Consider the following 14,527-nt stretch of genomic DNA (forward strand, 5'->3'; position numbering starts at 1 on the left):
GAAGGATCATGTGACCCTGAAGATTGGAGTAATGATGCTGAAAATTCAGCTTTGCATCACAGGAATAACTTACTTTTTAAAATAGAAAGCGTTAAAAATTAGGTTATAATATTTTACAATATAACACTTTTTACTGTATTTTTTATCAAATAAATGCAACCTTGGTGAGCAGAAGAGACTTCTTTCAAAACATAAAAAAAATCAGAATTATTCCAAACTTACGTCTGGCATTATACGTAATATACATATTGGAAAATTTTTTGTGGAAGAGCAGCATTCTAACTAAATGCAATTATCATGCAGTTTATGCATAGACGCAATTCTTATGCTAAGCACACAAGACTGAGGTATTTAATAAATGCAAGCCATTAAAATCCTGTGATCCTGCCATTTTTATTTTATTTTTTTTTGCTGGCTTGATACTTTCACTCACTGAAGTTCTTTGAAAGCCAGACTTTTTGAGTCAAATTTTGATTCAAGATGCATTAAAATGCTAATTACCTGCTTGTGTGGCTGATTCAAGTCGAGGGTAGAGCAGCCATCATTCGCCAATCACTGTGGTGATTTATTGGCATGGTTAATCGCCTGAAGGACTTCACTGCGAATGTGATAGCCATCACCAACTCTAATTGATTTTCTGTAATTTGCGAACACTTTGATACATGCGGTTGTATTGTGTCATGGATGAATAGACTGGCGATGTATTACGCTTTTCCTCCAAAGAGCCACCACCTTTGAATTGTGGGGGCATGATTAACCCTGTCATGTCAGTGCAATTAGTGTTTGTCTAATTAATCATGGATGCATGTGTGTATGTGTCTAAATGATTTTTTGGTTTGCTGTGTGTCAATCAAAGCATTTGTTGTGTGTGTGTGTGTGTGTGTTTACTGATGTTTCTCTGCTTCTTCTCGTTGCAGCCGGATGATGATGATGGGGAAAACCTCTTGCAAAATCCAAACTCTCTTTCTTTGGAGTTTGTGGATGATCCCAACTTCAAGAATAAAGTCAACTACTCATACACAGCCATACAGATTCCTACTGACATCTACAAGGGCTGTGAGTACTGACAAGAAACACATACACTACTGTTCAAAAGCTTGGCAACAGTAGCATTTATTTTTTGAAAGAATACTTCTTTCAGCAAGGATGCATTAAATCGATTAAAAGTGATGGTGAAGACATTTATTATGTTGCTACATATTTCAAATAAATCCAGTTCTTTTGAACTTCCTATACATCAAAGAATCCGAAAGTCTGTACTGTATATATAAAACAAACTTTTCAGAATTGATAATAAGCACATTAGAATGATTTCTGAAGATCATGTGATACTGAAGACTGGAGAGATGATGCTGAAAATGTATCTTTGATCACAGAAATAAATGATGGTAACACTTTATTATAAGGTTTCTGTGTTACATGTACTTACTGTTATAATAACAATTAATTATGCATAATTACATGCAAGTAACCCTAAGCCAAACCGAAATCCTAACCCTCCCATATAAGTGAGTACATGTAGTTAATATTACTCAGTACTTATATATATATATAATTACACTGTAACAAGGACACCTAAATTATATTTTAAAATATATTTAAATAAAAAACAATTATTTTAAATGGTAATAATATTTCAGAATATTACTGCTTTTACTGTATGGAGACTGTTCTTCCTTTAAAAATTAACACAAAAAAATTCTTTAAATCAACCATATTACTGGACTGCATTGGCTCAGCAATTTGCTAAATTGAATGTATTGTGTTATTCTATCACATTTTACACTTTTACTGATTTTTGTGGATAAGAGCAAGTCACACAAACTGTCAGTGTTGACATCGGTCTACTACTGTAACTTTAACATCCACACAGCATATGATTGATAAGTCTATTTTGCTTATTATGCTTTATAGCACTGCTAGTTGCAATTTAGTAATAGTTGCAGTAGTGATCGCATTGTATTGTTTTTTTCCCTATTCAATCAAATCAAACCTGTGACCAGTGGGTCTTGAATCACCAGCTGAGAACTTCTGATCTAAATGAACTACAGTAGTTTTGGTTAAGTCAGAACTCTAAATAATAATTTTTAAAGATCAGTTACAACTCCGTAAATACATTTTCTTTTATTGCAGTGTCTAATGATCGCTAGCTGTGTTGCTGTACTATTTAGTAGGATTTATTTGGACGTGAACCTTGTTTTACCTCTTTCCTGGTGGGACTGAAGCATTTTCATCTCTCATTTTAAGCCGAGTATGTGAAAATATCCAGCGGTTTGTGTGCGTGATGTGATATCTGTCTGTCTGATGTCTGTGGAGGATTTTACAACTGAAGTCTTGTGTCTTTGATAACATCTCCCGGGAATCACTTGAGCGGTCCTTCGAAATGATAGCAAGATTCAACGTGCATGTTCTTAAACACACAGAATGGTCTAATGACGGACAATTTTAAACTACACACACATATAAACTAAATTTTAAGAGTACAGCTTTAGGAGAAAAATGTTCGTTCTTTTGGCGTTTAGAAAGTGTTTCTGCGTCGCTCTGTTATTTGTAAGTGTGTTGACTAGGATGGATGTTTGTAGAATGTCCTGAGTGCCTCCTTCATCTGTCTGTGGATGTTTGTGGGCTTATGGGTAATGGATGATTGTTGAAAGATGGATGCTGGCAGAGTGTGATCCAACATTTGGACGCTGCTACCTTTGCTCTGCTCTAACACATACGCATCACATGTCACTCTGTAGAGGGTCTCTGGAGTCTCAGAGCTCTTTGATGCATAACATGGACGGTTCTCTGACTGAGAACAATTACACAGGTTATTTGAGATGTGAACAACATACTTTTCAACTGTGTTTTAGATGACGGTTTACTTTAAAAACAAGCAAATTATTGCATAAATAGAAGTAAAACACATTGGATCCATGCCTTAGTGGTTTACACACATACTGTACATTTATTTTTTGTTCGATTCTATTTTATTTCATTTTATGTTATTTTTATTAGGGGCACATTAGGACAAGGAGCATGAATTAAATAAAAATATATAATTTTTTTTCTAGTTGACTTTAATTTAATTTTATATGGAGTTATTGTTTTTCTGAACTAAAACTAAATGTGAAATACAAACATAAAAAACATTATTTGAAATAAATTAAACATTAACGGAAATAACATTTTAAATAATAACATTTAAAATGAAATAAAATACAATATATAAAATAAAAACTTAAAAAAAACTGAACTTTTCAAACAGAAAATATAAGCTTTATTGTAAACAAATTATTTCTTCTTTTCTTGAATTATATAATTATATAATGGCAAGTCTTTCTACTGTGAATTTTAATTCGGTTTTTATTTTTTATTTTTTACTTTGGAAATACACTATTTTAATCAGTGAACTTTTGTGAGGTCTTGACTGTCTGCTGTAACGTGGTGTAACTGTGGGCTCATGGGAGTTGTAGTTCAATAAAGGCATAAGAGATAACCTCTCACAATACAGTATGGCCTCTCATACCTTATTGCTTACGTAAAAACCCCACTAATAAATCACAGAGAAACCACAAACACTGTCTTTTTCTTTGTCACAAACAGGGATGTTGTGTCCCATCAGAAACTCTCCACAGCTCCCACAATCCACACGCAGGTCGAGTGAGGACTCAGTCAGGCTTTAGCCGGACGTTTTGTGTAGCGCTGATGTGAGCTGACGTCTGAGAGACAGAATGAGACCAAAGAAGGACCTTTCCTCTAACCGCAGTGGATCTGATTGAAAATGTTGTGTGTGTGTGTCACTCTTCATGCAGTAAATGGGCCAGCATGTGTGTGAGTCCTGCTTTAGCGGCTCTGCAAGGCCTCCTTGGCCATTTATTGAGATTGAGAACGTTTCCTTGCCCGCCTGTAATGAACCGTTTTATGATTCATTATCCCGCCGATGAATTCCGCTGCCAAGTCTCCAAACTTTCTAATTAGCACGGGTCAAACAACCACACAGTTTCCATCTAATTATCGCTGCCTATTACTGAAGGGACACTGGAGGAAAGCCATAGTGAGGTGGGTGGTGCGATGCTCAGACGAGGTGTTAGGAGAAAACCAGCAGCGCAGCAGAAAACTCTAGTGCTCAGATGTTGCTCTTTCATAACTCGGGAGTCTTAATGAACATCTCATTTATGCTCAACTTTTTTAATAACACGTTACAAAAAGGTTCCATTAGTTAGTAGTTAAAAATACTTTTAAAAGAATTTATTAGTCTTAGTTAATGTTAATTTCACTATTTATTAATACATTATTAGAATCAGAAGTTGTGTCTTTTTATATTATTATTTTAATATTTATTTAATATGTATTTGTTTTTATTAAATAACATTAACAAAGGTTAATAACTACTAGTATATATATATATAGTTTTATATTTATTAACAAGCGTTACAAAAGATTAATAGCTACTACTCCTACAAATAAAACTTAATAGAAATATTGTTAATACTGCTAATCATAACTGCTGCAACAAATGTATTGCTTGTTGTTAATTAATGTTAGTTAATGCATTAACTAATGCGACCTGAACTAACATGAACTAATAATGAAAAGTTGTATTTTCATTCACAAAGATAAATAAGTCCTACTATTAATAAATACTGTTAATATTATTAGTAACTATAAATATAGCAACAGATGTGTTGCTCATTGTTAGTTAATGCATTAACTAATGTTAACTAATGGGACATGAACTAACATGAACAATGAATAGTGTATTTTTATTAACAAGCATTAAGAAAGATTAAAAGCTGCTACTACAAATAAAAATAACTAACATTAATAATCAATACTGTTAATATTAATATTATTAATAATAATAATAATAATAATAATAAATACTTCAGTATTGCTCATTGTTAGTTAATGCATTAACTAATGTCAACTAATTGTAAAATGTTAATGTTTCTCCTAGAATATGTGGAGAAATAAAAATAGTTGTAAGAGTATAGAATGAGTATATAAATGTTGATAAAATCTCAGGTTATTTGGCCTTTGAAGAATTTAATGAGAAATATTTGAGTTCATGTAGAGATTTCTTTATGTTGATTGAAGTTTGAGATGTTGTCGAGAGAAAACTCAGAAACTGTCAACTTAACCCAAACTCTCCATTTGATCTCATTTTGATGTCATTGTTGTCTAGAGAAAAAGAGAAAAAAAATCAGATTTTTGTGATTAATTAGTTTGTCCTTTTCTACAGTAAAGATCCAGACTTTTACTGTTATAGTGTTTCAGTCTACCTGAACTTTCTAAAGTTGGTTTTGTTTAGAGTATATGCATGTAAATGGATTGGTCATGGTCTTCTATAATATAACATTATATTCTATATTTTAAAATGCATTTAAATGTGAGCCTGAAGACTCTTTTGTCAACTCCAGCTGACTGAGAAACTCACACATAGGCTAATACAGATCAAGTTCATTTGTTATTATTCTGAGCAAATGTCTTTGAATTGAATATCTGCTGTAAGAAACTGTCCCTGTCTCAAGTTGTTTTTCAGGCCTCGGTTGTTGTTGGAGATACTGTAGGAAATGGTGCTTATTAAAGTCAAATTGAAAGACTAATTGTGTGCGTGGATGAAAGGCGAGGAGGAGCAGCTTTCATTTGTCTGAATGAACAGATTAACACCTCCCGTGGATGATCACAACCTTTTTTCACCGTTCCTCTCAGACCTTGGGAAAAACAAACCAGGAACCAGTACCGTGAGATCAGGTCTGGTTTGATTGTAATCGTGTTTTTTGTTCCTTTCAGATGCCATCTGTGAGAAAAAAAGACATGCAGGTTGACATACCAAAATTAGAAGTGATATTGTATTTACATTTACACATCACTTGTATTTAAAGTGACTTGCATTGCATTCAAGCTAGACATGTTATCAGTTCAGACCCATTGCCTCAACATGGCTACTTTATTTTAGACAAAATAAGACCAGAAGCATGTAAATGTATCAGGAAATATTTTATATATATAATACATTTTAATGTTCATTTTATTTTAAGTTTTTGTATTTTATTTTGTTCAAAATAAGTCCAGGAGCTTATTCATATGTAAAAGTACAAATTAATTCTGAGCAATTTTAATGTAATTCTTTTTTAACCATCTTGGCAACACTTTATATGCAGTCTATGATATTATTTCATTTTGAAAATTAATGTATAAAGTTATTCATGAGAACTAACAACTGATTTTACAGTGTACTATAAGGCATTATGAATGCATTATAGTGAAATAAGAATTCCGTTATAATGCATAAAATAATACTGGTTTTCACAGGAAGTGCTACAACCACCTCTAGATGGCGCCGCACATGGCTTCTTCAGTGCTTGGCTCTCCAGTGTTTGTACTGTTTTTGTTCGTTTTTTCCTGTTTTTTGTTTAACAAACACGATCAGTTTCACCAGGGATGAACTGCTGAACATTCGGCAGAACACACCACATGATATTTTTCCGGATTTCTATTATACAGACGTTTTACTGAACATTGTTATCGGAGGAGCAGCGGCGCTGATCAAGCGCTTCAAGACGCGCAGATGGGGAAAGCGAGCGGGAGCGCTCGTCAGACTCAGGAAGCGCGGATTTCGAACGCCGTTGCCTAGCATCCATCTCGCAAATCTCCGCTCTCTACCCAACAAAACGGACGAACTCCTTCTGCTCTCTCGGACAAATAAGGATTTCTCTCACTCTGCTGCTCTGTGTTTCACGGAAACCTGGCTGAATGACGCCATACCGGACAGCGCACTCCATCTGCCGGGCTTTCAGCTGTTCAGAGCGGACCGCGAAGCAGAATCAACGGGGAAATCGCGCGGCGGCGGGACATGCTTTTACATCAATGAACGGTGGTGTACAGATGTAACTGTATTAAAGAAGATGTGCTGTCCTGATCTAGAAACGCAGTTTATCAACTGCAAGCCGTTCTATTCGCCGCGGGAGTTTCACTCGTTCATTCTGGTTAGTGTTTACATCCCTCCTCAAGCGCAAGTAAGTCTGGCTTTACAGAAACTCGCTGATCAGATCACAGACACAGAACAACAACACCCGGACTCTGTTTTAATCATTCTTGGGGACTTTAATAAAGCCAATCTCTCCCGATAACTGCCAAAATACAGACAGCATGTTACCTGTCCCACCAGAGACAGTAATATACTGGATCACTGTTACACCACAATAAAGGATGCATATCACTCTGTTCCACGAGCAGCTTTGGGACGTTCTGATCACTGTCTGGTTCATCTTATACCGACCTACAAGCAGAAACTTAAATCTGCTAAACCTGTAGTAAAGACTGTGAAGAGATGGACCAGCGAAACAGAGCAGGATTTACAATCTTGTTTTGACATCACAGACTGGAGTGTTTTTGAAGCTGCTACCACCGATCTGGACGAACTCACAGAGACCGTAACATCCTATATTAGTTTCTGTGAGGATATATGCATTCCTACCAGGACTTATTTAACATTCAACAATGATAAGCCATGGTTTACAGTAAAACTCAGACACCTTCGTCAGGCCAAAGAGGATGCCTACAGAAATGGGGACAGGGTCTTGTACAATCAGGCCAGGAACACACTGAACAAAGAGATTAGAGCGGCTAAAAAGACCTACGCTAAAAAGTTGGAAGACCAGTTTACTTCCAACGACTCTACTTCAGTTTGGAGAGGACTGAGAGCCATCACAAACTACAAGACACCATCCCCTTGCACTGAGGCTAATCAACGACTTGCTAACGACCTGAATGAGTTTTATTGTAGATTTGAAACCCCCAACACCCACTCTGATCATCTCCCTACACAACCATTAACACCTCCTGCAATCCCCCTCTCCATACCTCCTGCTCTTCAAATCTGTGAAGATGATGTGCGCCAGGTCTTCAAGAAAAACAAAAGAAGAAAAGCACCAGGCCCAGATGGCGTTACACCAGCCTGTCTGAAAACCTGTGCTGACCAGCTGGCCCCCATCTTTTCACAGATCTTCAACAGATCTCTGGAGTTGTGTGAAGTGCCTTCCTGCTTCAAACGCTCAACCATAATCCCCATTCCAAAGAAACCCAAGATAACAGGACTTAACGACTACAGACCTGTGGCTCTAACGTCTGTCGTCATGAAGTCGTTTGAAAAACTGGTTCTGGCTTATCTGAAGGACATCACTGGACCCTTACTGGACCCCCTGCAGTTTGCGTACCGAGCAAACAGGTCCGTGGATGATGCAATCAACATGGCATTGCACTTCATCCTGCAACATCTGGACAAAACAGGGACTTATGTGAGGATCCTGTTTGTGGACTTTAGTTCGGCTTTCAACACCATCATCCCAACAACCCTCCAGACCAAACTGACCCAGCTCTCTGTTCCTAGCTCTATCTGTCAGTGGATCACCAGCTTTCTGACAGATAGGCAACAGTTAGTGAGACTGGGGAAATTCATGTCAAACAGCTGCTCCACCAACACTGGTGCCCCTCAGGGATGTGTTCTCTCCCCTCTGCTCTTCTCCCTGTACACCAACGACTGCACCTCTAAAGACCCCTCTGTCAAGCTCCTGAAGTTTGCAGACGACACTACAGTCATCGGCCTCATCCAGGACGGTGACGAGTCTGCTTACAGACAGGAGGTTGAGCAGCTGGCTGTCTGGTGCAGTCTTAACAACCTGGAGCTGAACACGCTCAAAACAGTGGAGATGACTGTGGACTTTAGGAGAAACCCCCCTGCACTTTCCCCACTCACCATCATGAACAGCACTGTGACTGCAGTGGAGTCATTCAGATTCCTGGGAACCACCATCTCTCAGGACCTGAAGTGGGACAATCACATTGGCTCCATTGTGAAAAAAGCCCAACAAAGGTTGTACTTCCTTCGCCAGCTGAGGAAGTTTAACCTGCCACAGGAGCTGCTGAAACAGTTCTACTCAGCCGTCATTGAGTCAGTCCTGTGTACTTCAATTACTGTCTGGTTTGGTTCAGCTACAAAATCAGATATCAGAAGACTACAGAGAACTGTTCGGACTGCTGAAAGGATTATTGGTGCTCCCCTGCCCACCCTCCAAGAACTGTACACATCCAGAGTGAGGAAAAGGACTCAGAAAATCACTCTGGATCCCTCACATCCAAGTCACCCCATCTTTGAACTTTTGCCATCTGGCCGGCGCCTCAGAGCCGCAAATACAAGAACAGCAAGGCACAAGAATAGTTTCTTCCCCCAGGCAATCTACCTCATGAACAGTTAAATGTTTCCCGCTTAAACTTATGCAATATCCTTATATTTATTTGTTACCCCTCCATCCTAGAACATTCCTGCATCTCACTCAATCCTATTCCATTATCATTTATAGCACAATTGTTTATACACTTATTTATTTGCCAATTTGTAAATCTCCAGTAAATTTTTTGTTTTTTGTTTTTTTTGTTTTTTTTTTGTCTGTGTGTTGTTGTTTCTGTAAACTGGAAGCTTATGTCACTAAAACAAATTCCTTGTATGCGCAAGCATACTTGGCAATAAAGCTCTTTCTGATTCTGATTCTGACATGCTTACAGTTTCTGTATAGTCTGACCGTGTCATTACCAGGACTGTACTGTAGTATCAGACCACGGTCAATCACAGCATCTGTGTGTGTGCCGACCCAAGATTTCATTTTCTTCCCTCTGCTGGAAGCCAGATATAACCGAACTCCCTTTGAGATGTGACTCTACAATAAGAAGTGGGACTGCTATAAACAGAGGACTTAAGTCGTTTTTTCTTCCCTCCCTCTTCAGCGCCTCCTCGCTCCACATGCTCATCCAGCTCAGTGAAGGGGCACTATCGCTCTCCGCCACACTAATTAAAAACCTTAACGCAGCCAACGCCTTCCTTCATTCACCAGCACATTCACAAATTATATTTCCGCTGTTTATTGGTTACAGTATCATTTTAATTGGATTTTTTTTTTCGCTTTCCACTTTTCCACCAGCAGTCTGAGATTCTGCTCTCCGTAAGCAGTTGTTTTTTTCCCTGTTGTTCTTGCAGGAGGCTTTTTTTTAAATAATATGTGTGTGTGTGTGTGTGTGTGTGTGTGTGTGTGTGTGTGTGTGTGTGTGTGTGTGTGTGTGTGTGTGTGTGTGTGTGAATACTATATGTGGTCAAAACTGAACTGGACACATGCTTTATTTAGTAAACCAAAATCTGCCTTTGACATCAACATTTCTGTTTTTCATGTTTAGGCCTATGTGAATCATTTAGATTCTTGCATTAAATTGTACCTATTATTCAAACTTTTAAAGGGCACATCATCTATTTTCCACAAGTTAGTATGATTCTTTAGGGTGTTTATGAAATGTCTGTAACAAACTAAGGTTAAAATTCTTAAATAGTCTTGTGAAACAACACTCTTTTTACCTTGCTAAAAACAGCTCTTACATCGACTCATTTCAGTGCATGTCTCTTTAAATGATAATGAGCTACTGCTTACCCCACCCTTCCCTTCTGTGGGGCGTGGCTATTTGAATCAGGTGGTCTTATTCAAATAGCCAGCTTTATATGTAGAAACCAGCTGCAAACTGAAACATAAAACAGCCCATAAAAAACTAGCTGTGTGTTTACTTTTTAGCTTTTCTGAATAGAAACTTAACTAAATGCAAAAAAAGCTAAGAAATTGAGAGTTTCATCCATTGGCCCCTTTAAGAAAATTTTTGTGTAACTTTTTCTTTGTAAAATCGAATCAATTGACCCTTACATGTGTAGTGCCAGGGATCGTGGTCAATATTAGCCCCAAATGCATGCATTGACATGTTTTCATTTTAGTTGTTAATTTATTTTTATTTATTTTTTTCATTTGTGCTGTGAGGTTGATTCTGTCATACACTATGAAAGAAAAATGTTCATAGTAAATAAGAGAAAGAATACTGTAGTGTGCATTATTAATGCGTGTGTATGTTTGATGGGCTGACGGCTGGTTGTTGCTGTGGCAGATCATGCATTGTGTGTCTGTATCGTCGTATTCGCTCCTCACCTGAGGTCAGGGTGTGTGTTATGACGTACGATTCACTGACACTGATAGTGGATGTGTCTCGCCGTCTGTGGCCTTGATGTGCTCAGGTGTGGATGACATGTGGATGCTAAGGTGAGCTACAGTTTGGGAGATGTGAATGTGATTGTGCAACAAATAAAGAATGTGAGAGTATGTTTGTTCCCTGTCTTAATTGTTAAACAGCAAAATTGGCAGTAAGATTGGGTTATTTTACTCTGTTACAAAAAAAAAAAAAGTTTATATGGGTTGGATTGAATGGTAATTTTGTGAGCATTTTACTTTTTTTCTATAAAGTTGTATATAACATTCTCATAATTTTGATAAACTTTAAGAAATTATAGAGCTGGCTGACCATTTTTTACATTTGTACATGGTTCTTTTTTTAAATAAATAAATATAATAATATATTTTATTTATGGGTCTATTTCATGACACTCAATGACAAATTATTAGCGCAATAAAATAGTATAAAAATAAATAAAGCATAATAATAAAAAAGCACAAATAGCGTAAAAATGTGTAGCATATATAAAACAGACATAAACATTGAAAAAAATCAAACAGAATAAGCTCTTCTAAAAATATTGATTTTAAATAAATGTTGTAAATTAAGTACTTTAAAAAAGAAAATATTATGCATTCTGTAACAGCATTTTTTTAAGTATATTGTAAAATATATTATTATTTATACATATGTTATTTTTTAAATGTATTTTGTTACAAAATGATTTCATTAAAATAATTGAATTCAATTCAAATAGTCAGTGTACTACATAAGTGTGGTTTTGGACATGTTTTCATCTTAAGTTAATGTTAAAATTATTAAATATAGTTTAATAACATTAATTTATCATTGTTTAAATAGATGTTTAAATAGATTTAATGAATAAATATATCAAATAAATAGTAAATATATATATTTATCATAAAATATGATATAAAAAAAAATTATATATTAGCAAAATTCAAAAATATTATATTTTTTATCTAAAATATTTCAAGTATTAGTATAGATTATAACTTGACTAGATAGACATAGTGGCTTTTGAGTTATTTATTTTCAGTGCGTCTTAATGACTGATTCATTCTGACTGAATCAATAATGAAAGTGAACTCTGATCCAGACAGAAATTATAATAAGAATTATCCATTTTATGTATTTATTTATTGAAATGGTTTGTAACAGTTATTCAAGAATGAATAACCAGAATTTAACCTCTTTTGTATATGATGAAAAGTGTCTATATTAACATCCTCCATCATTCAGCAGCCGTGCTGAACAGCTCTCATCCAGCACACGGAGTCCAGTGGAGCTGCTTTACTGGGTAATAATAAGCATGACAGGATACGGTATGAAGGATTTCTGACTCTCAGCACACCACATAAATTGGCCTCGTAACCTGGGCTGCTCCTCGTGTGGTGCTTTGCTCCATAACAGACCGAGCGTTCAGCACAACCTCTGCTCTTAAAAGTGTCTGAGGGATTGTGTGTGATGGATTCGCACACACACACACACACACACTCTTATTCTGAAGGATATCCCCATGTAGTTCCACCCCACCACACACAAATTCTCCCTCAGAGGATATTTTTCTTTTTATCTATTGTCCGGTGCATGCCGTGTCCTCAGTAAATAAATCAACCAGGGCCTTTGTTTTGCATCTGTTTCCTTATCTACCCAGCCCTCGTAATTCTGCTTAGACAACCTGCCACAGCCCTGTGTGTGTGTGTGTGTGTGTGTGTGTGTGAGAGAGAGAGAGAGAGAGAGAGAGAGAGTTTGTCTCAGCTGCTGTCCACTCCGGCGTGGTTGAATCTGCATATACCACCCTGTGTGTGTCTATAATGCTATAAACAGTGTGTATCCTTGACTCAAAGACACTTATATACACACTTAAATGTCAGACACTGATATGGAAGAGTAAAAAACAGCATATATAGATTTAGAATTTGTGCACTTTAACCTGATGTTACTAACGTTTAGTTCTATACAAAAGATTGGTATTTCAAATAAATGTTTCTTGAGCAGCCAATCAGCATATCAGAATGATTTCTGAAGGATCATGTGACACTGAAGACTGGAGTAATGATGGTGAAAATTCAGTTTTGCATCACAGAAATAAATACAAATTTACAATATATTCAAATAGAAAGCAGTTATATTAAATTGTAATAATATTTTTAAATGTTATTGTTTTTAACAATTTTTTTAATCAAAAAATAGCTGCTTTTGTGAGCTTAAAAGTCTATCAAAAACTCACACACAAACACACTTTAGTGCACTTAATAGTGCAATGTAAACTGCATTGCATCGTGGGATGCAGTTTCATGTGCTCTGGATGCATGCATACATTCATGCACATTTTGTCAAATGTCAAATCATCCAGTTATTGCATGCATACAGAAAGTTGGCAAACTGGAAACTGACTGCATACTGCAGAAAAAAGATAAGGAAGCAGAAAGTGAATGAGAGAGTGTTCGTTCAATAAAAAGGATGTGAAGGAAAATAGAAGAGGAAGAGATGGATGGAGGAGGATGTTTTCTGGCAGTGTCAGGTCAGCGTTTGCGCTGTGTGTCATGGAGGTGGGTAGCTGTGGATCCGATGCTAGCAACAGAGAGACCACAAAAGATGGAGAGACATTAGTGACACGCTGAGCATAACAAACAGAGACAGAGGAGGACAACAGAGAGCTGAGCGGAGCAGACAGCCGTGTGAGGAACCGCAGCGCAGCGCACGTAGAGACAGGCAGATGAGAGAGTGAGACACCTTGCAAAAGTTTTACTTGCTCTCTGAGACAAACAGCATGGGACAAAAGTGGAGTACACGCTTGCAGAGAGCTGTCAATTAAATGAAGCTAGCGCACCTTTGCAAGCGGTGTACGGAGGTGGGATGATATCAAGACACGACTAAATCCAGTGTGTGCAAAACATTCTTTCATCGAACTGAGATATAAATTATCATCAAACATTTGTTTAGTCTTCTCTAAAGCTCACTTGAATCAGTTCGAGATCATCAGACATGATGTTTTGGTGCATTTTTGTAAGCCAGCTTCTGTATTTTCATGCAGAACTGTTTTATTTTGTGTCAATTATTGGTTAGCAAATCAGTAAGACTGCTTGCTTTGTTTTCAGACACTGTTTTAGATTTGCATTTTTATAAAGGGCATTTCCTGCCTTGCTGATCTAACATTATGATGGATTTATTAGCTTTATGACCGAGCACAAAGACCTCTGAAATCAAAAAGGTGTTTTTTTGTGGCTTTTAGATTAGTTCTGCTACAACCCGAATTCCGGAAAAGTTGGGACGTTTTTTAAATTTTAATAAAATGAAAACTAAAAGACTTTCAAATCACATGAGCCAATATTTTATTCACAATAGAACATAGATAACATAGCAAATGTTTAAACTGAGAAATTTTACACTTTTATGCACAAAATGAGCTCATTTCAATTTTGATTTCTGCTACAGGTCTCAAAATAGTTGGGACGGGGCATGTTTACCATGGTGTAGC

At 36.7% G+C, this 14,527-nt stretch overlaps 1 protein-coding gene across 2 annotated transcripts in view; it reads left to right on the forward strand.

Annotated features, from left to right (window-relative positions):
• LOC132151536 (voltage-dependent calcium channel subunit alpha-2/delta-2-like) overlaps nt 1-14,527 on the forward strand; it is a 216,091-nt gene that overhangs the window by 129,603 nt on the left and 71,961 nt on the right. For both annotated transcript variants that reach the window (XM_059559713.1, XM_059559714.1), the window contains exon 6: nt 918-1,056. In XM_059559713.1, the coding sequence (XP_059415696.1) occupies nt 918-1,056 (139 nt within the window). The remainder of the gene's footprint in view (nt 1-917; nt 1,057-14,527) is intronic.

The sequence above is a fragment of the Carassius carassius genome, chromosome 10 (assembly GCF_963082965.1).
Source record: "Carassius carassius chromosome 10, fCarCar2.1, whole genome shotgun sequence".
Taxonomy (NCBI): Eukaryota; Metazoa; Chordata; class Actinopteri; order Cypriniformes; family Cyprinidae; genus Carassius; species Carassius carassius.